Source organism: Sus scrofa, chromosome 15 (genome assembly GCF_000003025.6).
Source record: "Sus scrofa isolate TJ Tabasco breed Duroc chromosome 15, Sscrofa11.1, whole genome shotgun sequence".
In the NCBI taxonomy this organism is placed as follows: Eukaryota; Metazoa; Chordata; class Mammalia; order Artiodactyla; family Suidae; genus Sus; species Sus scrofa.
In genome coordinates, this window is record NC_010457.5 from 8689706 (window position 1) to 8716027 (window position 26322).

The 26322-nt window shown below is 35.2% G+C and overlaps 1 protein-coding gene across 6 annotated transcripts in view; it reads right to left on the reverse strand.

Annotated features, from left to right (window-relative positions):
• ARHGAP15 (Rho GTPase activating protein 15) overlaps nt 1-26322 on the reverse strand; it is a 619196-nt gene that overhangs the window by 497107 nt on the left and 95767 nt on the right. For all 6 annotated transcript variants that reach the window (XM_021076338.1, XM_021076339.1, XM_021076335.1 and 3 more), the window contains 2 exons: nt 21657-21744; nt 1951-2040 (listed from right to left, as the gene is read on the reverse strand). In XM_021076338.1, the coding sequence (XP_020931997.1) occupies nt 1951-2040; nt 21657-21744 (178 nt within the window). The remainder of the gene's footprint in view (nt 1-1950; nt 2041-21656; nt 21745-26322) is intronic.

The window sequence follows — 26322 nt, forward strand, 5'->3', positions numbered from 1 at the left end:
TAGCCAAAGACATCCTGAAAAAGAAAAATGGAGATGGAGGAATCAGGCTCTAGGACTTCAGACTACACTACAAACCAACAGTCATCAAAACCATATGGTACTGGCACAAAGACAGACATATAGATCAGTGGAACAGGATAGAAAGCCCAGCCAACTCATCTATGACAACCTACAGCCAACTCATCTATGACAAAGGAGGCAAGAATATACAATGGAGAAAGGACAGCTTGTTCAATAAGTGGTGTTGGGAAAACTGGACAGCCACATGGAAAAGAATGAAATTAGTACACTTCCTAACACCATACACAAAAATCAACTCCAAATGGATAAAAGACCTAGGTATAAGACCAGACACTATCAAACTCTTAGAGGAAAACATAGGCCAAACACTCTCTGACATAAGCAACAGCAACATCTTCTCAGATCTACCTCTTAGAGTATTGATGATAAAAATAAAAATAAACAAATGGGACCTACTCAAACTTCAAAGTTTCTGCACAGCAAAGGAAACCCTGAACAACATAGAAAGACAACCCACAGAATGGGAGAAAATCTTTGCAAGTGAATCAACTGACAAGGGATTAATCTCCAAAATTTATAAACACCTTCTGCAGCTCCATACCAAAAAAACAAACAACCCCATCAAAAAATGGGCAGAAGATCTAAACAGACAGTTTTCCAAAGAAGACATACAGATGGCAAAAAAACACATGAAAAGATGTTCAGCATCACTCATTATTAGAGAGATGCAAATCAAAACCACTCTGAGGGACCACCTTACACCAGCCAGAATGGCCATCATCCAAAAGGCTATAAACAGTAAGTGCTGGAGAGGGTGTGGAGAAAAAGGAACCCTAGTACACTGTTGGTGGGAGTGTAAATTGGTGCAACCACTGTGGAAAGCAGTATGGAGATTCCTCAGAAAAGTAAAAATAGAACTATATTTGATCCAGCAATCCCACTCCTAGGCATCTATCCAGAGAAAACCACGACTCGCAAAGACACATGTACTCCGATGTTCATTGCAGCACTATTTGCAATAGCCAAGACATGGAAACAGCCTAAATGTCCATCAACAGAGGAGTGGATCAAGAAGAAGTGGTACATATACACAATGGAATATTACTCAGCCATTAAAAGGAATGAAATACCAGCATTTTTAGCAACATGGATAGACCTAGAAAATATCATGCTAAGTGAAGTCAGCCATACAATAAGAAACCAACATCAAATGCTTTCACTGACATGTGGAATCTGAAAAAAGGACAGACTGAACCCCTTTGCAGAACAGATGCTGACTCACAGACATTGAAAAACTTATGGTTTCCGGAGGAGACAGTTTGGAGGGTGGGGAGATATACTTGGGTTATGGAATGGAAATCCTGTGAAACTGGATTGTTATGATTATTATACAACTACAGATGTGATAAATTCATTTGAATAATTAAAAAATAAAATTAAAAAAAATACATATTTAAATTATACAATGCAAAAAATATAACTTTTATAGCTGTTCAGCTCGTCTCATCTCCCTACGTTATACTGGTAAATATAATTTATGACTGGAAAGCGGGCATGGAAATGAATGCAAAGAGTTGATCATAATTAGTGAAGCTTACTTTGTATTTGAATGTTTTACATTAAATCTACAAGCATTCTAGATTTGAGGCCCAAACAGCTATCAAATACACTGCAAAATTTGATGACTTTGAGTATGTAATTAATCAACACACAACATATATTTTGTGTTTAGTTACAAACTGGTCAGGGAAAAAACAACAAAACGACCAAAATTCAACAAGAAAGAGAAGCCAGTTTTTCACAATGACCTTCGCACAATTTAGTTCATGCACATGAAAACATCATAACAAGGTAGTCTTATTTTAATTACCCAAGAGAGCTAAGATTTGGAAGGAATAGGAATAATTTGAATCTGTGTAACATTCTTACCTGAAAGACATTCTTTCTGCTTGATTTTTCCTTGGCCCATTCAATTTGTGCTCCACACAAATCTATATTTTCTGGTTTGTGCCCAGTTTTCTGTAAACAAAAATGCAGTAAGAATAAAAATCATATAACACTGGTGATGCACGTAGAAAAAAAAAAGCTTACTGAACTAGCACATATATATTTATGATATGAAGACATTTTTTTCTAGTTTCAAATTGATATTCCCACCCTCATGTAAATGGCAGCATTATTTACAACAGCCAAGGCATGGAAATTACATAAGTGTCCAACAATCCATCAAATGATGAATGGATAAAGAAAATGTTTTTTAAATATATATACATGCAGTATGTACACACACATATACATACATGTAAGGCAAACAAGGGAAGACATACTGCATGATCTCATTTATTTGCAGAATCTAAAAAAAATCAGTTGAAACAGGATGATTATCAGGAACTGGGATAATGGGAAGATGTTTGTCAAAGGATACAAACTTTCAGTTATATCCAGGGGATCGAATGTTGACCATAGTTCACACCTTACTTTGTATTTGAAAACTGCTAAGAAAGTAGATCTTAAATGTTAGAAGCACATAAAATACACCAAAGAAAGGTAACTACGTGAGATAATGAATGTCAACTAACCTTAGCGTGGTAACCATTTCACAATATATATTTTGCGTATATACCAAATCACCACATTACACACCTTAAACAGAATATTATTTGTCAACTATATTTCAACAAGGCTAAAGAAAAAACCCAAATTTAATAAATACTTAAGTGATAACTGTATGCCACTTAGAAATTCACTTTTCAGACTTTTAAGACTACATATAACATGTATTTGTATTTAGTAAATTTAATTTAGATCAAATAGATTGTACCATTTGCTTCCTTTTACATAATACAATGTGTTAGTTAAAAGCTGTCTTTACTTCAGTAATTCATAATAGTAAGTTAATGAGAAGATCCACTGTATTTGTTTCCTCAGATTTTCACCTAGTTCAAGTGAATCACACTTATATAACTTAAAATTTGCATAATTCCAAACATTAAACAACAAAGTGTTTAAGAAATTTCTTTACTATATTTAAGAGTGCTATGCCACATTTCAGAGATTCCAACTATTTCTGTATAGTCTGAGCTACTCTAGGTTTCCCTATAGATAAATACAATTTTCTCAAACCATTTTGAACAGAATCCTTTAAAATTTTAGTATATAAGGCTTATAATATTTTTAGACAAATTTTAATAGTATGAACTTTAGGTTAAAGCATAAAATTATGGAAGAATCGTAAAAAATGTTATAGGAAATCTGTCCACAACTGTTGCCTCATAGACACTATGTTCTATTAGTTTAACTGACATGAATTATTTTTCAGAAGAAACCAGAAATAGGTTTTTTTTAAATAGTAAACCGTAAGATGTTATTTTTGGCAATTCAGTAATTTTTTTGAAACATTGTAGGGGCCAAGCATAACTTGACTTACGTTTTCCACATAATGCAGTCAGAAAAAAAAAGATGGGATGACTTTACATAAGAAGCACTCTTTATGGGCCCAATGCTTCTCTACATGTTTTATGGCTTTCAACTTATTTAATTCTTATAACCCCTGTATGAAGTATGTGCTATTATGATTACCATGTTACAGGTGAGAAAATATGCCAGAATAGTTAGGTTAGCTTTCTAAGGTAACACAGGTAGAAAAGGAGAAGCCAGGATTTAAATGCAAGTAGTGCCCCTCCAGAGTCTATCTCTAACCACTTAAAAACTGAACATACTCTATGATCATATTCATGTTAAAACATGAATTATTTTGGGAAAAAGATGATTTTATTAATAGGCTAGTACAGAAATATTGCTCTTGTTTCTGTCCTTCTCTGTTAAAGCTAAACCTCCCATTGGGCCTTTACACCACCTGTTTACCTGGAATACCTCCCAGTCTTCACATGGCTGACTCCCTCCTAACCATCAGGTCCCAGCTAAATGTCACCTTGGCAGAGGTCTTCTCTCTGCCTTACATAAAAGAGTGGCATTCCAGCACTCCTGATTACTCTCTACCTCACTATTATAATTTCACTCAGCCTGCCTCTTAACTGAAATATATATACACAGAAAGATAGATACCTATCTATATCTATATAAAATGTGCTGATCATTTTTCCCCACTAGATTTTAACTCCCTGAGCTGGGACCTTGTTTGCCTCCTCCTACACTATTTTTTTCAATATATGGAATAGTGCCTGGCACATAGCTGTTGCTCAATGAATATTTGCTAAATTCATGAAGAAGGAAAATACCAAAATGCAACTAGCTTTTGTGCTTTCAAAGTTAGGTTTGGCATTTTAAAATTCCCAATTTTTAAACAATTATGATTTGTATTTGGTTTAATGATTAAATGGTCTTTGCAGTTTGGCAAAGTGATAAACAGTTTAATGGACTCATATGTGGATTGAATCTAGGATTTCACAGAATCATTCAATGAACATTTACTGTAAATCTACTGTCTGCGTGTTAGTCACTATGCTGGCTTATCCAAAGATAAAATACTGACCCTTCCTTTAAGAATCCCATACTAGCTTCAGACTCTGTATAATTATCTAGAGTCTCTATTGAGAGAGCTAAAAGAGACCTATGGGCTAAAAGCAATCTAAGCCTTGCCAGTCTTCTTACCCTCTAGCTCTGCCAACCTCTAACTGTTCTCATCAGCATCATATGCTAAATCCCATGGCTTTGGCACCTGGCTTAGGTTTATCTCAATCCAAACTCTGTCCATCACTTTCAGTCACATCCTAGTACTCATTCTAGTGACTGTGACCCATCTCTTACATTCTTCATTATCACTCTGCTTCACCTCCTCTCCACATTAGCAATTTACATTCTCCTTTTCACCTAACAAATTCCACTTTCTGAGTCCTCCTCGCCCACACTTTGTTATGTTTGGCTTTGAGGTTATTGGAATCTGCAGATCTTTGTGTGTTCTCCCAGTCTCTCAATCCCTTTCATTTCCAGACCTGTTCCCCTGATTTAGCAGTAACTTCAGTCTCTCTCTTTCCTTCAACAATCTACCCACTCATCTACTTTTTCTTATACAATCTTCCTTATATTAATTCTAGATAACTAACTTGACTATTCAGTGTAGTAACTTTACAAATAATAGCCACCTACTTCAGTTGGGCTTTTGACTGTACTCAGCAAGACTTTTATTACTATTATTATTATTTATTAATATTATTATTACTACAGTAATATTATTATTACTATAGTATGATTAGGACACCTAACATATCCATGAAATAACTGTCAAGACCAATGTCATGAATACTTTGCAAACTTTTAATATGTTCCTAGTCAGTTTCTATTCTCCCTCATGGTATCTGTCTCCCAAAGGTTTATCTTTTTCAAGGCAGCCCACCAAATGGCTTACTCCTAATTCATAGAGATCAAAGAACCCTTGTGGTAGAACACTCACCATTCTTCCCACTTGCATCAATAGTCTGTGTAGTCAAAATGAACAAAAGTAAACTTTAATATAAATTTATGTATTTCTTGCCTTCTGAAAGCTTTGTATCAATTTCCCATGTATTTCTTACAACAATCTTGTGAAGTTACTATCATTGTCTTCAATGGATATGTGAAGAAACTCAATCAGGGTGTGGTTAAGTGCCTTACACAAGTTCAACACATTTAATAAGGGCTTCAGCTGAGATATAAATTCATTTTTATCCAACTCCAAGTTCCAAGTATGTCAATACTTATCCTTTCCTCCTACTAGGTCCACAAATAAGAATTAACACTTTCTATTTCCCATTTTGCTTCTGGCTCCCAGAATTCTGGACCAGGGTCTGTGACTCTGGTACCCCTGTCTTAGAACTACTGTGTCTGGCCTGACAATGGCATCTATGAACATCAAAATCACATGGCTTGTTGGCACCATATAGTTAACAAACAACTCCCAAGTCATGTCCTCTTTCCCCTCAGAAGAAGAGATGCTCCTTCTTTGGCTCAAAGTCTTTCCTCTCTAGTTACTCATTTATCCAATCTTATTCCTTATTGTCTCTCAAATAGATTATGTCCTTTACCCTATAATCACACTCAAGTCACTTCTATTAAAAAAAAAAAATAGAAGCAAGCATCAACCCCACAACTTCATTTTTTTTCTCAATCTCACCTTTTTCCTTTCCATTATTGCCAGGATTCTTCAGTTTCCTTCAGTCACATTTTCTGTTTGTTCATGTTCCACTGTCTTTTCAACCCATTGCAGTCTTTTTTTCCTTTTCTTGACTACAAAACCCTCTTAACCATTAAGGTTAACAGAAATAGTCTATTATTTTCTTGTCCATCAACATTCTAAGTGAATTCTGTACTGTTAGATTCTGCTGGTCCTTCTCCTTAAAACTTTCTACCCCTCAACTACGGAGATATTTTCTCTCCAAATTTTTCTTTCACCTTTGATACTTTTCCTTCTCTGTTTTTTTTTTTTTTTTTTTTTTTTTTTTTAACTGAACTCCCTTCCTCATAATCCTTCTTAAATGATAGTAATTCCTGATTTACTTTTCTAGGCCTTCATTATTTGTCATAGTTTACATGTTTCCTATGGGTTTTGGTTTCCATATGATATGATCCATTACTTACGTGTATTGACTCTGCAGTGGCTATTCTAGCCCTGAGTTTCTCTTATGTGCAGAGCTCTATTTTCTAACCAACTACCATTAGGATGTAGCACAGACACCTCAGTAAAATCACTGTCTGCTTCTCAGACTTGCCTTCTTTTTTTTAATTGCTTGTCTTGGTTAATCATTCCTTTGTCCCTTCACTTCCTTCATTTTCTTAATTCTCCCTTTTTCCTTGATACCCACAACCAAAAGGTTCAAGGCCAAATTTTAGAACGAGATCCATCTTCTTCATTCCATGATCACGATCTCATTTGAGTTCTTATTTTCTCTCATTTGAATTCTTCTCTTCACTTTTTCCTCTGAGCTCAATAAAAGCCATTTCAAGGGAGCTCCTATTGTGGCTCAGTGGCTTAAGAACCTGATATTGTCTCCATAAAGATGCAGGTTCTATCCCTGGCCTTGTTCATTGGGTTAAGGATCTGGTGTTGCCACAAGCTGCAGCATAGGTCACAGATGAAGCTCAGATCTGGTGTTGCTGTGGCCGAGGCACAGCCCTGCAGCTACAATTCCGATTTGACCCCTAGCCTAGGAACTTCCATATGATGCAGGTGTGGCCATAAAAAGAAAAAATAAATTCAATTTATTTTCCATATTTTGATTTTTTTCTAATATAGAAATCTTACTATATTTCTTCCATAAAATGTATTGTCTACAGGATAATGTACAAATCCGTTAGTAGGGTATATAGGCCTCTTTCCATCACTGCCAACCACCTTTTCTGTTCCACTAATCCTTCCATTTTTCTGTACACCAGCAATGCTGCATTCATGGCAGTTTTCTGAATGCACCACGCTTTTTCATACTCTATACACTGGAGATATTAGTATGCATGCACCCTTTTCATCTGGGACATATTTATTTCTCTCTTCAGTCCACTCTCTTTTCACCTTCCATCTGTCCCTATCCTGCTCATTTTATGATGTAACTCCAAAATCATTTCCATGAGGCTCTTCACCTCTTTAGGCATAGTCACTCACTCCTCACCATATCTCCTACTCTGCAACACACATTTTTTTTTACAATTTGATTTTCCACAACTTGTTTTTTACAATTCATACATTGTAACCACTTTTTGGTGTGTCTCTTTCCCCAAGCTTTACAATCAGAAAACAAGCAGGGTATATCCTTACTGTTTTATTTCCTTAAAATCTACCAAAGTGGTTCATAATAAGCACCCAACAGAAATTCGTTAACTGTTGAATGAATTTATGCACTGGATGAATAATCTCAATGGAAAATTTCCAGATTTATTCCAATAAATTAATAAATAAAATATCTCAGAATGGCAGTTTACAAAATGAGAACTATACAGTACATAAAATCACAATATTCCCCTTTATACTGACATTTAATAGGAACTAATATTATGCAAAGTTGAAGGAAAAATAGAGGTCGAGGGTGAATTTAGAAGTATGCCAGAAAAAGCTAAAGTGATTTGGGTAAAAGTCAAGCAAATAAAAATACTAGCCTTGAGAAAAAAACAAAAAAAAACAAAGGTAAGTAGATGAAGAACTATATAAAAATGATCCTAATCAATAGTTCATTTTTACAATGTTAAAGCAGAAAGACCTAGGCTTAAAGAACAACGTTAGGGACTAGGCTTTATTAGAAGGAAAAATTATGTGTTGAAGTGTTAAATATTGGAATAAGTTGTTCAGAAAAGTTGTAGAATTTATTTGGAAGACAATCAAGATTTTATTCAAGAAGTCTGAAATTAAAGACTCCTTTAATAGAAAACATATTTCTGATTCTGCAGTTATAAAACACAGAAAAAGATTGCTTATGAAGTACATGATGCCAATGTATCATATTGTACATCATTATAAAAATATACTTTTAAAAACTGACTAAATATGAATCTAGGATTGTACATATATTTCTTCTGGATAAATTTAAAATATAAATGACTGATTTTAAAATATTTAAATAGAATTATTTAAAAGTTACTGCTTCTGGACAATAAAACATAAAAGCCTCTTTGTTGGAGAAATGTGAAGTCATTAAAAATTGATCTTAGGTCTTGTCCACTTCTGATTTTTATTATTCTCTTAGTCCATCTTTACCATTTCCTAATAATAGCTGACAGAGTATTCCCTCCGTAATATATTTTTCTCTGCTTTAGATTAAACCTTTGGGATTAAGTTTCCCATTTTTCTTTATGGGATATTTGGGGGCTTTTAATGTATATTAAGAAAATATCAAAGGCCAGATGATCTTTTGCTTGACGGCATTTTCTGTGATGAAGATTGGGCATGTGTGTAGGCAACAAATCATTGGGCCACTCATTCTCATAGCCTTATTACTAGATGTGGTTGAAAAAAAGACAAGGTTCAGATTTTATGAGACAGATTATTACCTACCATTTTTTATTTTGGATTAATTGCTATTCCAGAATATAGACTCTGATTGTCCTTATCAGTTTGAAACATGAAACACAAAATCTATTTAGAGGAATTAAGTTTGATCACATAACTGGTTTTGATTCTGGAAAATCAGTCATAAAGGAGGCTAAAACTCACTTATAAATTCTCATTTGGGCAAAATGATTTAGGAAAGAGTGCTGAATAGATACCTGATCTTATTAATGTCTAAAGTATGGCTGCTGTCAACATAGAAGAGGACACTTTGATTGTAAGATGTGAGTTTTATGTATATGAATATAAATGGTGTTAATAATAACTGAAACTGTTTCCACAGTGAAATTTCTCACTACAAGACCAAACCAAACCAGATTTTCAGAAAAGCAAAGCTTTGTTAGTGATTTTGAGCACTAGAATGTTATGGTGTTTGTTTATTTTGTTTGTTTACTTGTTTGTTGAGGAGAAAGTATTCTCTTCCTTTCAAGAAGTTATTGCATTTATTCCTGAACCAAAACCTTGCTAGAATAAAAACAGCAGTTCTGGGGGTGGCCCTCGGAGCTGAGGGAGGATTGGGAGTTTGGAATTAGCAGATGCAAACTAGTATACATAGGATGGATAAACAACAAGGTCCTACTTTATAACACAGGGAACTATATTCGATATCTTAAAATAACCTAAAATGGAAAAGAATCTGAAAAAGAATATATATATATATATATATATATATATATATGTATAATTGAGTGACTCTACTGTACAGCAGAAATGTGATTAACACATTGTAAATCAACTACAATAAAATTATAAATAAATAAATATAGTAGCTGTTATTTAGTCATTTTTGTTATGTGTTGATACTGTCTTAAGTTTCTATTACATAAGAAGTATTTAATTTTGCAAGATGGGTAGCTTGGGCACATTTTTGATGCCTCAGACACCCCCTCAGATTCCTTCCTTAGACCCTCATCTACTCAGTCCAAAGCAACTGTCACTGTAGATGACCACACCTGCTTGGGCTCACGCGGTCCCACTTCCTGTGGATGACCAGACACCTTCCTGGAATGCAAGGCCCTCCTGGTTGTCAAAGTGCAGATAAGCTTTTAGATCCCTACCACTTCCAGATTTGGATGAAATAACACTTTATAAAGTATAGGATCTGACTTTCTGAGTAGCCATCCAAGAGTATGACAACCTCCACATGATACAGGAAGTAAAGACTCTGGGTGATCAATTTTAACCAAAAGGGAACAAGAAGTGAGAAGAAATATGGCTGATAAATTCCTCCTCCTGGAGTTCCTGTCATGGCTCAGTGGTTAACGAATCTGACTAGGAACCATGAGGTTTTGGGTTCGATCCCTGGCCTTGCTCAGTGGGTTAAGGATCTGGCATTGCTGTGAGCTGTGGTATAGGTGACAGATGCAGCTCTGATCCCGCGTTGCTGTGGCTCTGGCGTAGGCCGGCGGCTACAGCTCTGACTGGACCCCTAGCCTGGGAACCTCCATACGCTATGGGTGTGGCCCTAGCAGAGGCAAAAAGCCAAAAAAAAAAAAAATTCCTCCTCCTATCTCCATCTCTTCCTCCTACAGATTGCTTTATGCTTTCTCCAGACAGTTTATTTGCAGCTTATTTCCCAGTCAAGTAGTACACCTGCACAGTGGTCCTCTGTGACTCTTCGAGGTTCACTGTAGAGTAGCAGCCTAAATGATAATATATGCTCTTTACTATTTCCCATTATCTCCTGCCTCATTTCCTTTTTACTTCACTCTGTGTCCTGGACTCATGCCTCTCAAATAAAGCATAAGTGCTTAATTTGGACTCTGTTTTCTATGAAATCAGGGCTGAGACAATCGATGTTACTCTCCTGTGGTAAGGACGGTTAGCTCTCCACAAAAATGTGTGCAATGCTTCTGCTTCAGGAGTCTAGAGCTGTCACTGGAAAGCAGCTCCAAAGGCTCCATTTTTTCTAACCCTCTTCTCATCAACCTGTGCCCACATTACTCATTCTCATCACTGGAATGTGAGCCAGAAAAATATGAAAGCGTCTGGGCTCACAGAGTTTAAAGAACATACAGACTTTCCTGTGCTCTTAACCTTTCCATCATTGACCACCAGAGGAATGACAGAACCGGAAGATAGGAGAAGCAAATATAGCAGAAAGCTGACCAGAAATGTCTGTTTGGGACCAAGGTATGAGTAAGAAATGAGGTTCTGAAGAAATTTTGCATTGTATTTGAACAACAGGTAATGTTCCTGTACCTGAAAAAAACCTTTATATTATTGTTAAGAAAACTAAGACAAGGATTTTCAAGTATACTGTCATTAAGTGGCAATTTGGGCAACTGAATTGAATTCTGACTCCAAAGCCTGGTTCTCCTAACCACTCTACTCTATGGCTTCATATAGTAATAGTAGTAGTAGTGGTGGTGGTAGTGGTAGTAGTAGTAATAAATACATTATTAACATTTATTACCTTTGATATATGCCAGGCATGTTACATCAATTTTCTCAAATAATTTCACAATAGCAAGTAATCTTATTAACCCCATACTACAGTTGAGCTATCAAAGAATTGTAGCAACAAATAACTTGTGGACCTGGGATTCCTAACCAAGGTGTCTGACTGAGAAGCCCCTATTTCTACTTAATATGATACTGCTCCTCAGAACGTTTCAATTCAGTAGTGACTTGTAAAGGAAGAATAAACACACATATTCAGTAAATTCAAAAGTGCACTGTGGAGTAAAAGTCTTTTTTATCTTAGGGAAATGCAAGCTTTAAATCAGATGTATTACATTGACCAAAATGATAAACCACAGAGTCAAACTTCATAATTAAAATAGTTTTCTAAAAGAGCCTAAGGTGAGTTTTATTGGACAGTAAGCTATTATCCATTTATAAAGCATCCTATCAATTTCATAGATTTTCGTAGTTATTAAAACTTATGTAAGATACCGAATTTATTGTGGTTAATGGCCAAATCTTGAGAAAATTACAACCAGATAACATCAGTTCATTTACAGTAACATTGATCACTTGATTTCACTTTTTTCTGTACAAAGTTTGTGTTAATAAAACACTAGAATTCGTTTTTGTTTTTTCCTTTCTTTCCATCTCCACCCATCATCCTCCAGATTTTGGACTGTTTTTTTAAAACATTTTAAATCTATGGTGAGGCCATATGATAGTGCAATCTATGGCTGAACTAATAACCTGCCCCCATTATAACTATGCTGACTTTGCCAGAGCACTATCATTATAAGAATTAAAATATTAAACAGATATTTAAAATGCCTTCATTAGGCTAAGGTTGGTAGATCTATTGTTTTCCCCTCCATTTTTTATGATTTCTTTGAGCAAGAATCCGAATAAGGGCTTTACACTCACTTTACAAAGATAAAATCATTCCATATTCATTTTGCACAGAGTACTCAATAATTCATGAATAGCTTTCTGATTGAAACTATTTTCATCTTTTTGCTAAATCACATCATTTTACTCCCATAAATAGTCCATTTTGTTATTAAAGTCATGCTACAGTGAATGAACATTAGATGTATTGCATTATTTAATTAATGCTTGTGTTCATTATTTGTACTGGAAGTAAACAATATTAAAAAAAGTAAACAAATTATTTTAATGAAGCCTTTTATATTACTCTTTTTTGCTTTCAAGGTTATGGCTGAATGAGTGGTTTTAAAAAGTTAATAGTTTATTAAATGCCTTGGAAAATTTATCTGTCAATAGAGTAAAATTTGCCAGTATTTGCCTCTGATTATAAATATTAGTACAATGTAAAGTGAAAAAATATAAAAATAGCACAAAAAAAATGTTCAGTTACATACACAATCAAACATGTACACTCCATACGGAACATACTGGCTTCAGAACCATTCTATTTTAGGGGAGAAATAGTCTCTAAAACATTGTAATACTTTTGAATTTATGTCAAAAGTGACATTAAGTTTTCTGGGCAGCATGTAATAAATATAAAAGAAACATTTTATTGATGAGAATAAAGTTCATCTGGTCTAATTTTGGGGATGTGGAGATGAGAAACTTCCTCACCAGAAACAGACTGGTGTATTTATTTCAGGAGGGTTCTACACTGAACATATATGCTGGAGTCAGGTGAAAACACTACCAACTTTGCTGCTAGGCTCACTGGTGGGTTGATACAACCATGTTTTGGGCATGGCATATTTTTAGTTCTCCTTAGATGCATTACCCTGTTTATTTTCTTTGCCCTAGGACTTCTTCAGAAATGACCATCCTGCTAAAAGGTCATAGTCATATGACAGTGTTAACATATTTTCTGAGTGAGAAGTTGCCCTGTGATTTATTAAATGCACTGGGCCATAATGACAACAGACTTAGCCATTTTGCTATTGGATAACAGCAGGCCTTATTGCTCTCATCTATTTCCATAGAATTTTAGAATAGGTCTTTCAGATAATTCCACAAGGCTTATCTTCTTTTTTTAAACTGTAGAAAAAAAATATAATCTTAATTCCTCAAACCTGTCTGTGAAATTCTGAATCTCTCTTAATTTGATGGTATTTAGTATTAACTATAAAGGGCTCGATGGTGCCTACAGAATGAAATCATCTCTTCTCACAATATCGTCAAGGTCTTTTGAGAGTAGATTCTACACTGACTTTCTAAGTTACGGTGCTTGCTGTTACATAATGCTGTTCCTCAACTTATTTTGCCAGCAATCCCTCACTGGCAGTACATCTGGGCAACTTACAAAAGAAACACAAAATAGTTTGGACTGGGGCAACTTCACCCTAGCCCTCAGGGAACCACCAGAAGCATTTATGAGCAATAACCAGCACGCAGTAGTGTGTAGAGTAAGGCAAGAGGTCAATAATATCTGGAAAATAAACAAATTAAAGAATTCACTTCCCATATTTTATCATAGCTTACTCGCTTATTTCTACTTAAAGTATACCCCCACCTCCCTGGCTCATTTCTGCATCAAAATCTTATTCAGCCTTCAAAAACTTCCTTAAATGACACTTCCTCTATGGACATATTTAGAATCCTTTCCAGCTGAAAGCAATCTCTCTCTCCTCTTAGGTACGATAAAACTAACCCAAGCCTCTGCTCATGCCATTTTGGAGTAACTACCACAATGTCCATTTTTTCACTTTAATGACTTGATTTATGGACATAGTTTCTATTTGTTTCTAGATGCTGAAGTGAAAGATCTGAATTTGATTCATTTTTGTATCTTCATAATACCTAGCGTAATGGTTTAAACATGGAGGACTCTCTGTGATATTGGCAGAAAGAACAAATGGAGAGATACATATGCAGACTATTACTTGGAACAAGAGTTTCCCCAGGAAAGGACTACTTGTTACTAGACCTAGGTTCCCCAGCATGTTTTCTTATATTTCTTTATCATGTTTGACACATTCTATTATGATAAACCTACGTATGATTCTGTTTTCCCTATGAAACTATAGCCCATTGTGAACAGAAATCATCCATTATTCATCTGGATATCTCTAGGGTTTAACAACACTGACACCTGTAAGGAGTTGTTAATGGTTCATAAAATAAAGAAATGAATCAGTTCTCTAAATTACACAGCTTCTTCCCCATGAGGCCATCCATCACTTTTTTTTTTTTTTTTTAACCAGTAATGCATATTTGCCAGATCCCATAGCTGGAGTCAAGGATCTACTTCATATCAACCAGATGCTCTAAGATCACAAAGCACAGCAGGGATGAAGGAGGAAAGCTGCAACTGAATTGCTAGAGGCAATTGAAACACTTCGCTGATACCAAAATAAGTAAGTGTACCTGAAAAATGCAAGGGGTTAGAGTCAAGGCCTTAGAGGATAAATCAAACTGAAAACTCTCATTCTTTAGGACTTCTCTGGCATCAGACAAAGCAAATAGTACTGTAGGTGCTTTTGAGGCAAAAGGTTTTGCCCTTTTTTTTGTGTGTCTTTTTTTTTTTTTTGTCTTTTTAGGGCCACACCCATGGCATATGGAGGTTCCCAGGCTAGGGGTCTAATTGGAGCTGTTGCTGCCGGCCTACGCTAGGGCCACTGTAACACCAGATCCGAGCCACATCTGCCACCTACACCACAAGTCGCGGCAACACCAGATCCTTAACCCACTGAGCAAGGCCAGGGACAGAACCCGCAACCTCATGGTTCCTAGTCGGATTCATTAACCACTGAACCATGACGGGAACTCCAGGTTTTGCTCTTGGACTAAATGAACTGAAGCTAGAAGAATCTGCTTCCTCTCTTGCCTTTTCTCCCTGGTAGGCTGGTCCTTTTAAGATAAGTAACACCAGGGTCATACTGCTGTTCAGTATGTATTTGTTCAAAGAAGAACCATGAGAAATTACTCTAGGGTGAAGATGCCTGGAGAACACTGACACACCTTATTTAAGATGTGCCCCTAGTAGTGATTCTTAGCCCATGGCATTCTGCTCAATCCTTTTCTTTTATCCTACCTTTCAACTGAATTAAAAATTAATTTCTCTTTTTAGGACATATACCTTGCCCATTCTAAATTTCATGCTATTGTTCATATTTTTTTTTTTACTCCACTGGAATTTTTCCTGCCCACAAATCTCCACATATTGAAATTATAACCATCCTTCAAGGCCTAATTCAAATCTTTCACAGATGTGAGCTCTCTCTCCCCTTTAAGTCTCCAGAAAAAAAAAAAAATTCTTCTATGTTTCTTATTTCATCTCACCCTATTTTTTGGCAGAGATACTATAAAGCAAAGACTATATCTTGATTATATCTCTATGCCTTATATGTAGCCCTAACGAGCAAGCTGTTCATTGTAGAATTTCAATACATATTCTTATGAAGTCTTTTTCCACCAAGTCTTATATAAATAGCACAAACTTGATTAACCAAATGCATATTTAAATGAAAGAGAGGTATCTTGTAATGAGAAACTATGCTATTTGGATCAACTCTCCCACTAAAAACAATGAAAATTGCTGGATTAAATATTTCTTTTTAAAATTACCCTAAAAGAATTGAAAGGCTGGAAAGACAGTGGGGACTTTCAAGGTAAACATTTTTTGGAGGTGAGAATCTGAACCCAGAGAAAAAAGAAAACTATCAAATCAACATAACTGTGCCTTGACTGAGGGCATTTGTTTATACTATATATTTGAACTTTGGTCAACTGATTTCACAGAATAATGGAAAAGATGCTGTTTGAGATTTTATAAAAGGATAGTTGAGAACCAATATTAAACTTGTTCCTTTTCTTCAAACCCAAGGGATTATAAAGAAGATTGCTTTTGTAGATGAGCAATGTAAGAGAAGGAAAAAAAAAAAAAAAAAAAAAAAAAAAAGAAGTGAAGGGATAATTCTGTCCCTGAGAAGGTATAATACAGCCGTAGCCTTCCTATTCTATATACATTAACTTGAGAATTTTAAATTGTTAACAGATAGATCTAAATTGGCAATGCCCTAGATCTATTAAGAAAAATGCCTCACTCTGGGGTAGAATACATTTATCCCAGGCCTCAGAGAATCCCCCATATTTCAATAACAATGATTAGCATATAATCAAAGATAAGCAAATATACAAGGAAACAAAGCAACATGAATGAGAACCATCAAAAACAGATTGAGGTAGACTTCAGATGTTAGAATCATAAGGTTCAGGATATAAAACAACTATCCCTTCTAATTTTCACAAAATGAAAGTTTTTAAAAGATCTGCAGGAAAAAAAAAAAACTATAACAAATGAAAATTACAACAGTTGAAATAAAAAAATATTTATCACAAGGGGAGACTGAATTAAAGAATTAGAAGATAAATCAAGAAAAGTTATTTGGAATATAGTTCAAAAAGACAGATAAAGAGAAGAATGTAAAATGTGCAGGATAGAATAAGAAAACAACACAGATTTAACTATAGCCTTAGTGAAAATAAGAGAGAAAATGTAAAAGAAACAACGTTTGGAAAGGTAATAGCTGGGAATTTTCTTAAATGCATTAATGACAGTTAAAAACAATTTTAAGAGGCTCAAGCATACCAACAAGGAAAATAAAAAGAAAGACATCAGGATGCATCACGGTGAAATCATGGAAAAACAAAGGTAAAGAGAAAAATATTATGAGCAGCCAAAGAACAGCAGTTAGATTAATAGGTAATTCATGATCACAAAAATGGATGACAGAAAACAGAGGAATAATATTTTTGATGTGCTGAAAGATAATAACTGCCAGTTTAGAATTCTATATCCAGAGAGAATATATATTTCCAAGCTAAGGGGGAAATAGAGACATTGTAAAATGCACAGATGCTGAGACAGACTGTTACAATACTCTTACTACAGGAAATTCTCAGAATATACTTCAGACCAACTGAAAAATAATCCTAGAAGGAATATCTAAGATACAGGAAGAAATAAATAACAAGGGATATGGCAAATATTGGGCAACATTGATTCATAAAAGAAAATAAATAATGCCTAGTGGTGTTAAATAGGGAAAATACCAGACAGAAATAGCATACACATTGGGAAGGGGATAAGTGAATTAAAAATATTCTAAACTAATATTTTGGAAGACAGTAAAGGGATTTGAATAGCTTTAGTCTTTGATAAACTGTAATTCTAGGCAGGCCACTACCAGAACACAAAATGTATCACTCCCAAACCAGCAGAAAAAAAAAAAAAAAAAAAAATGAAATGGTTAAAAAAAAATGATAGAAAGTAAAAAGCAAGACATATTTAGAGAAAGAAGCAAGAAACAAAAGGAATATTCACCATACTCCCATTTAATAAAGTCTAAAGCAAATTTTAAACTGTATTTTATAATATTTTATACTTTACAACATATAACCATATATGAAAAATAAGTTTGTTATATTTAAACTATATTTTTAAGAAAGGCTAAACCTATAGGTGGGACAATAATGAAGGGTGATAAAATAATGACTAAAATACAACTTAACTCTGTGGCAATAGAAGAGGCTATGATGACATAGGAACAACTGGCAGGGGTGGGGCTTCTGAAAGGTTTGCAGGGTCTACGTCTTGACCTGAGTTGTAGTTATGTAGGAGTTTGATTAATAACTGTTAAAATATACATATATGTTTTATACATTCTACTAAAAAGTGTTTTCTGTATTATGACAACATTTTAAAATTTTAAAGTGCATTACAAGTCAGAATATAGAAAATGAACACTATCTTTTCTTTTTACCAGAAAATCTGGGTCTAAGGACATCCCTGGTAATGTGCCTGGCCAGGACATCCCTCATGGCTTTCTCACAGGAGGGCCAGCCAGTCTGCACCAAAGTTTCTCTGGACTGAGGCGAAGTGAACAAAACAGAGACAATATATGTGGACATAGAAGGAAGAAAGTTTCCTCTCCGTCTTTCACTCTGATGTTTAATCCTACCTAGATTTGGGACTGGTGTATTACAAAATGTCTTTTCTGTTAGAAAGTGACAGTAGTAGGTGTTAATTTACTGTTTAACTTCCTTATTAAAAAAGAAAAACAGAATAGGTCAGTCCTCCTTTTCCTTGAATAAGTCACTGAGGGCCAAGAGCCTATGACTCTGGTTTACCCACACCAGTGAAGTGATTCCATGTCTCTTTTCAGGGGGAGGCTGTTTTTGATACAAATGTGACTTGGTTTTGAGCTGAAAGAATTTAAGTGAGAAAGAAATATAACCAAACATGGAATAGGGGATCAGGCACAGCATTTTGTTGACATGCTGTATTGAATGTGAAAGCAGTAAGGGAAGAGAAAAATATATATGGACAAGCAGGAAGTCACAGGTTAAACCCCAAATGAAGAAATGGCTTCATTTTCAGAATTATTCAGTGTTCAGACACAACATTCTATGCTGCCTATGGATACAGATGTCTTTTTTTTTAAGCTTTATTTTTTTTTCTTTAATAATGTTTTTTATTTTTTTCTCATTATAGCTGGTACACAGTGTTCTTGTTTTTGGAGACTATACACACTGGAGTTCCTTGAAATAACACACTTTTTGTTCTATGCATGTGTGAATCCATTCATATTATATAATGATATAACTATATTATACTCTATATTATGTACTATAGAATATGTTTATATTTTAATAAAACAATTATTTTATGGCTACTCTCTTTTTTGTCTGTTTTATTAACTAATTTCATTTCTTACTAATTATCTTGATAGATATCAATATTCCCACTTTACAGATGAGGATTCTGAAGCTCAAAGTTGAAGAACTTTGTCAGTGCTGAAATGGCAAAACTAGAATAAAGGCCCCTGTGGTTGAACTTCAAAGCCCTTCTCCTAACTACTTTGCTCACCACTGCATTAACATTCAAAGATCATTCCTATACAGATTAAAATGTCATTTACTCTTTTAAACCACATTTTGCACTCACTTAGGCAGTTTCTACTGACCACTTGGAAGAAAGGATAGACTTTTTCCCAGAAGTACAATGAACAATAATATTAGGACATGTGGAAGGGGGGTAGAAAAGAAATGCAGAAACTTGAGCATAAATCTCTTTCAAAATAAAACCACAGTATCTTTAATCAAGGCCTGGCAATCATCGTATCATTTCTCTGAGACTGGAATTGGTAAATGTGGGCTATCCCACCAGGCCTTCAATACTTGGTTAGAAATGTATCCAAGAAGTTGACTAACAAGACAATTCATGCAGTACAAACAGGAATCTGTAATTCTTTTCCCCATTACCACAACACACAGTTAGTTCCTGCCCTGAATTTGCTTTGAAGACAATGAGTGCCTAGGAGAAATCATAAGAGCATTGAAAATGGGGCCAGAAGTAATAAGTAGGAACTGCCAAAAATATGTTAATGAATTTCTTTTAAAAGTAAAATCTATTGTCAATTTTCAACAATTCTGAATGTTGAACTGGAGGCATGTAATTAATGAGCTGACTTGCAACATTTGCCTACAAAAATCTAAGAGGGAGTTTCTTTCACCTGTAGAAAATTAAGCAGCTGATAATTATATCTCATCATACAAGGAGATTAAAATAATAAAAATAAACCAAACACTTTAATTTGGAATCTAATCTCTCCCATTATCCCAGCACATTCACATAAACTCTGCTCCAATAGAATTCTTCTCACCCAGCAGGAGGAAGATCATCTTCACAGCAGCCAAACTCAGCAAGGCAAACAACTTTCCTCCCTTCCTGACTTCCCCCTTAGAACCCATTCAAAGGGAAGACAAAGGACCCCATGGGTGGATGGGAGTTGTTTTGTGCCTGGCCCTTAGGGGTACTTTATTTTTCTTAAAAAGATTATCTCACCATTACCGCAGCCAAAAAATGAAAACAAAACAAAACAAAACTCTAAAACAAATGTCTGAGGCAGTTTAAATTAAAAATACAAAGAACTGAGATATATTTTTTAATTTATTCGTAATTAGTTTACAGATTGGACTGCACAGAGACTACAAAATCAGCAAGCTACTTGGGGATAAAGGCTATTGCAATTATCAGGAGCAAGCCAAATGCTACGTTTTGTTCTTACTAAAAATCTTCTTCTTTAAAAAAATAACATTTCCTAGCAAATGATTTTCTATTTCCTATTTAAAGAGGATTACACAGCAAACAAGACTAGTGGCTGGAAAGCAAAGAACTTTCCATCGTTTTATTACCTGCCAAATACAAATTAGTTCATTGTGGTTAATTCCTGCCAGGAGACCCCTTTCCCTGCCACCCATCAGGCCGATGAGGTATGGCAGGTTGGTTCCTGCCCGGAGTCCTTCCTAATCAGGAGGCTGTCAGATATGCTGCTTGCCCACTGTCTCCGACATCATGTGGCAGCTCTGGTGTTCAGGCAGCAAGGTTTTGAGCTTGAGTTGGCCCAGTAACTAGCTCAGAATTGCTCCTACTTACTATCACTGTCAAATCTCTGAGGGCATATGTGAGGCCCTCCTCCAGGTACAATCAAGAAGCCCTACAAATTTCACTTTGTAATAACTAAAGGATACAGAAATTGTATTAGCTCTATTAGATGGAGTCACAGAACTATTCGAAAGGTTAGCTGGATATAGTGAATATCACAGACTAAGATAAAAAATCACTTTGTTAACTTAGAGTGTTTCCTCACTGGTAACACCCTATATTAAGGTGCCATTTCTAAACAGTTTATTATTATTTATTAATGCGTGAAGCACTTTATAGCATGCTAGATAACAACTTAAATTCATGTATTAAAGATGCACATACATGGTTTAATACGATTTACGTCTTATAATATTCTTTAAAACAGCCTTCCATAGTCTCATCTGTTAAGCATTTATTACTAATGCATTTTATAACATACTTTATAATACATTATTTGAGCAAGTAGCTGCAGTTAGTGATCATTTCATAAATAAGAATAAAGCATTTATAAATGGCACCTTAATTTAAAGTGTTACCTTCTCATTACTAAATAGCTGCTCGCCATTCATCTCATTTTGTGATTATTCTCCAAATGCACCACTTAATAAAACAGACACTAAGTTCTATTTTCCCTTCATATGATTAAAAGCTTATTGAGTCATTTTCTCCATCTGCTTTCAGATGTTGATGGCTTCGAGGCTTTAGTGTGATTTCTGTTGAAACCAAACTTTTAATTCAACAATATTTCTGTAAAGATGAAAATAGTAGACATGGAGAACTACTCACCATGTTAGACAGAGCCTGCTGTTTGGATTCTTTGTAAAATTCAATTTTTCGACTAGAAAGAACAACCCAGGAAGTAGACCAGTTTTTCCTTAGGAGAGAGAAAAGCAAAAAAAAAAAAAAGCATTATCACTTGAAGAAATTATTCACAGATACTGCAGGAGCAACTTTTGAAAAGAGTAGAAACTATCGTTTTTTAAATTTTTTTATCTTTTTTTTTTTTTTTTTTTTTTTTTTTTTGCTTTTTAGTGCTGCATCCATGGCATATGGAGGTTTCCAGGATAAGAGGTCAAATCGGAGCTACAGCTGCTGGCCTACACCACAGCCACAGCAACTTAGGATCTGAGCTGCATCTGTGACCCACACCACAGCTCATGACAACACCAGATCCCTAACCCACTGAGTGAGGCCAGGGATCGAACCCACAACCTCATGGTTCCCAGTCAGATTCATTTCCATTGCATCACGATGAGAACTCCATCTTTATTTTTAAATAGAATTCCTAAAAGTATTTCTTTATTAAAATCTACAGGTGGTATGGAATTGAGGTAAAAATAAACACATTCTGTAATTTTAAAGATGATGCAATTTATAATTGTTTAGTAATCTGTAGACCCTCTCAAAATCTTTTCAACTATTAAAAATCTAACTTTTGTGCAAAAAAAAAAAAAAAAAAAAAAAAAAGGGAGTTCCCATCGTGGCGCAGTGGTTAACGAATCCGACTAAGAACCATGAGGTTGCGGGTTCCATCCCTGGCCTTGCTCAGTGGGTTAACGATCTGGCATTGCCTTGAGCTGTGGTGTAGGTTGCAGACGCAGCTCGGATCCCGTGTTGCTGTGGCTCTGGCATAGGCCGGTGGCTACAGCGCCAATTAGACCCCTAGCCTGGGAACCTCCATATGCCGCGGGAGCGGCCCAAGAAATGGCAAAAAAACAAACAAACAAACAAAAAATCTAACTTTTGTGTATCCATGTTCTCCACTCCATGAAGAGTCTATGTTTCTACAGAAAGCCAAAAATAGCAAATCATAACCCCTACTTCATCTGTTCATTGGTTTAATATATATCAAAGTCTGGAAAACTAACCAGTTAATGTTACTGCCTAGTTCAAAATGTTTTTCAATGTTGAAACTCACTAAAAAGCAAGGAAATGCAAATAAAAGGAGTAAAGTGCTTTTTCGTTTTTGTCAATACAATTGGCACGAATTAGAAGGAATAAAACCAAGGGTTATTGACAGAGTAGAGAAATGGATTCTTTCATACCATTTTGATGGGAGTTACAAACTAGCACATCTTTTTGGGAGTGAACTGGGCAATATGATTTTTTATTACATATATATATTTTTTGATTAAACAAGCCCATTCTTATTCCTTATTCATTTAAATTTATCCTAAAGAAGTCATCTTATAAGTTAAGGCTCTGTACACAAGTACATCATTATTTCTTAATTCCGCACCTAAAATATAAAGAAATAAGAGATAGGTTGCATAAATTGCCTATGATAAACTCATACAGCAGAATAACAAACTCTATGCTGTAAAAGAATACTGATATGGGAAGATTTTAATGCAGACCATAATATAATACATAGTTCATAATGCCATGCTGTGCTATTTACCTATTACTGTCCTCAAGGTTAATAGCATGCTATTTACCTATTAATAATCTTTTCTGATTATTAACTTCCATTCATCAGAAGTTCAAATATTACATCCTCGAATGTGCATTCCAAGACTTCCTCACCTAGCACCGAGGATAAATTAAAAATATTTTTTCTAAATTTTACCTTTTATCTCCTTTGTTAAATAAAAAGCACCAAAATGATAAAAAAAAATATTTAATCTTTACAGAAGTGCCCGTAGTGACTAATACAGTGCCTTGGCTATAGTAGGCACTGAATATATGTTTGTTGAATTAATGATTAAACTTAGGCATGGGGGAAAATATCTGGATTAAACAACAGTTAAATAAGGTAATAAGGGAGTTCCCGCTGTGGCACTGTGGATTAAGAATCTGACTGTAGGAGTTCCCGTCGTGGCGCAGTGGTTGACGAATCCGACTAGGAACCATGAGGTTGCGGGTTCGGTCCCTGCCCTTGCTCAGTGGGTTAACGATCCGGCGTTGCCGTGAGCTGTGGTGTAGGTTGCAGACGCGGCTCGGATCCTGCGTTGCTGTGGCTCTGGCGTGGGCCGGTGGCTACGGCTCCAATTCAACCCCTAGCCTGGGAACCTCCATATGCCGCAGGAGCGGCCCAAGAAATAGCAACAACAACAAAAAAAAGACAAAGGCCAAAAAAAAAACAAGAATCTGACTGTAGCTGCTTGGGTTGCCACAGAGGTGTGGGTTTGATCACCAGCCTGCTATAGTGGGTTAAAGGATGTGGCACAGCAGTGGCTCAGATTCAGTTCTTGCCTTGGGAACTTGGAACTTGCATATGCCACAGGTGTAGCCAAAAAGAATTTTTTTAAAAAATAAAGTAGTGAAATCACATCTTTTTAATTTTCTTTTCCATTGAACAAGTATTACTTTAGTAGCTAGATGTGTGTTACTGCATCTTGAAGAATGACCTTGTTTAAACGGTAAAACAATAAGGAAATTAATTTACATGAGTTTCTATCTATTATATGATATTGCTGCTGTTTTCTTTGGTTTAACACTCATTTCAGAATAGCTGAATTCATCTCACAAAAACAATTTTTAAAAGTTTACATAAAAAGACTATTCTGGTTGATAGAAAACGATACAAAAATACCTTTTAAAAAAACATTCAAGATCTTTGTGTAATTTGATTCCACTTGCCTCAAAGATTCTAGAGGCTTGATTGAAAAAACAGCTTTGATTCAGTAATGTTAATATTTACACGACTAGGTTGCTCTTACATGTCTTAAGCTTTCCTAATGATATACCATCATATTAAAACAACAACAGGATAAACAGAAACAAAACAAAACACAACATGTATTTTTCAACATGCAAATATGAATACCGTGTTCTTGGACCCACTTGTCTTCAAATAGTCACTTTTTCAATCAAATGACAGAACAGGCAGAAAAAGGAAAAAAGAAAACCACATAGACCTTTATCCTCCTTTGCCCTAGTTCCCACTTCTTTTAGGTACCAACAGCAAAAAGGTGGACTGGAGTAGCTGCAGTCTTCCCTTTATGCAGATCATAATATTAGATGGCCAAAGATAGGGTAAAGAGAGACATTGGAAGGACTACTGGTCTAGACTGGGCATTTTTTATCTTGATCCTTTACTTTTCCAGTATGTGCTCAGGAAGAATGAACACCCTCAGAGGTAATGAAATCTGTATTTACCCTGCCTATTATATTTCACACTATATTTTTCATCACCTGACAGGAAGATAATTATATACCTTATTTGCTTCTTGCCTATAGCAAGCCCTGGGTAAATGATTCTGATTTGATCTGTTTCAAATGTTGATCATTTATAGAATGTGTTGGCATTATTCTTCCCTTTCCTAAATTTGAACTGGCACTGGTTAGAACTGAAGTTACATGAAATTCAGTTATCTCATGGTTCTCAATTAGAACTTTGAACTGCTGTAAAATGTTCCCTCTTAGGTGAATCTGATGAACAAGCCAAAGAGGGTAAGGTGTTAGAATGTTGGTAATATGAAATGCTCTGGTACTTCACATACAGTGCCATTTCCTCTTGAAGTTATAAACTACAACCAATGTCTTTATGGATACAAGTGAAGATTTTTCCAATTTGTTTAAGATCATTTCATTTCAAAAGGAAGAACCGACTGCTCTTTGTCAACCTTTTAGAGGCCCCAATTTTGTTTTCCATGATCTCTTTTAAAGTAATAATTAGCATAAATTACTTTGACTACCTGGTATGTTTGACTGTCTAGTAGAGATTCAGCTTCACAAATAAGATGATGACATTATTAATATGTCCATTTGCTAACATGGAAAACAAGGTTCAGAGAGTTTAGGTAAGTTAGTCATATACTTAGCCATCCTTAGAGTCAAACCCAGTTTCTCTGATTCTGAAGCCTGAAATCTGTTCAATAATTTATGCTTTTTTTTTTTTAAAGATTAAGGAGTACAGACATACCTCATTTTATCATGCTTCACTTTATTGTGCTTTGCAAATATTGTATATTTATAAATTGAAGGTTTGTGGAAATCTTGTTTTGAGCAAGTCTAGTGGCATAACTTTCCCAACAGTATTTGTTCACTTTGTGTCTCTGTGTCACATTTTGGTAATTCTTGAAATATTTCAAGATTTTCCATTACTATTATATTTGTTAGAGTGAACTGTGATCAGTGATGTTTGCGGTACTCATTGTAATTGTTTTGGGGTTCCATGAACCATGCCCAAAGAAGTCAGCAAACTTAATTCATAAACTGATTTGCTCTACCAACTGGCCTTTCCCTGCCTTTCTTTTCCTGAAACACAACAATATTGAAATTAGGCCAATTAATAACCCTACAATGGTCTCTAAGTTTTCAAGTGAAAGGAAGAGTTGTCTCTCACTTTAAACCAAAGGCTAGTAATGATTAAACTTATTGAGGAAGGCATGTCAAAAGCTGAGACAGGCCAAAAGCTAGGTCTCTTGTGCCAAGCAGAATGCAAAGGAAAAGTTCTTGAAGGAAGTTAAAAGAGCTACTCTGGTGAACATGAGTAGTAATAAAGCAA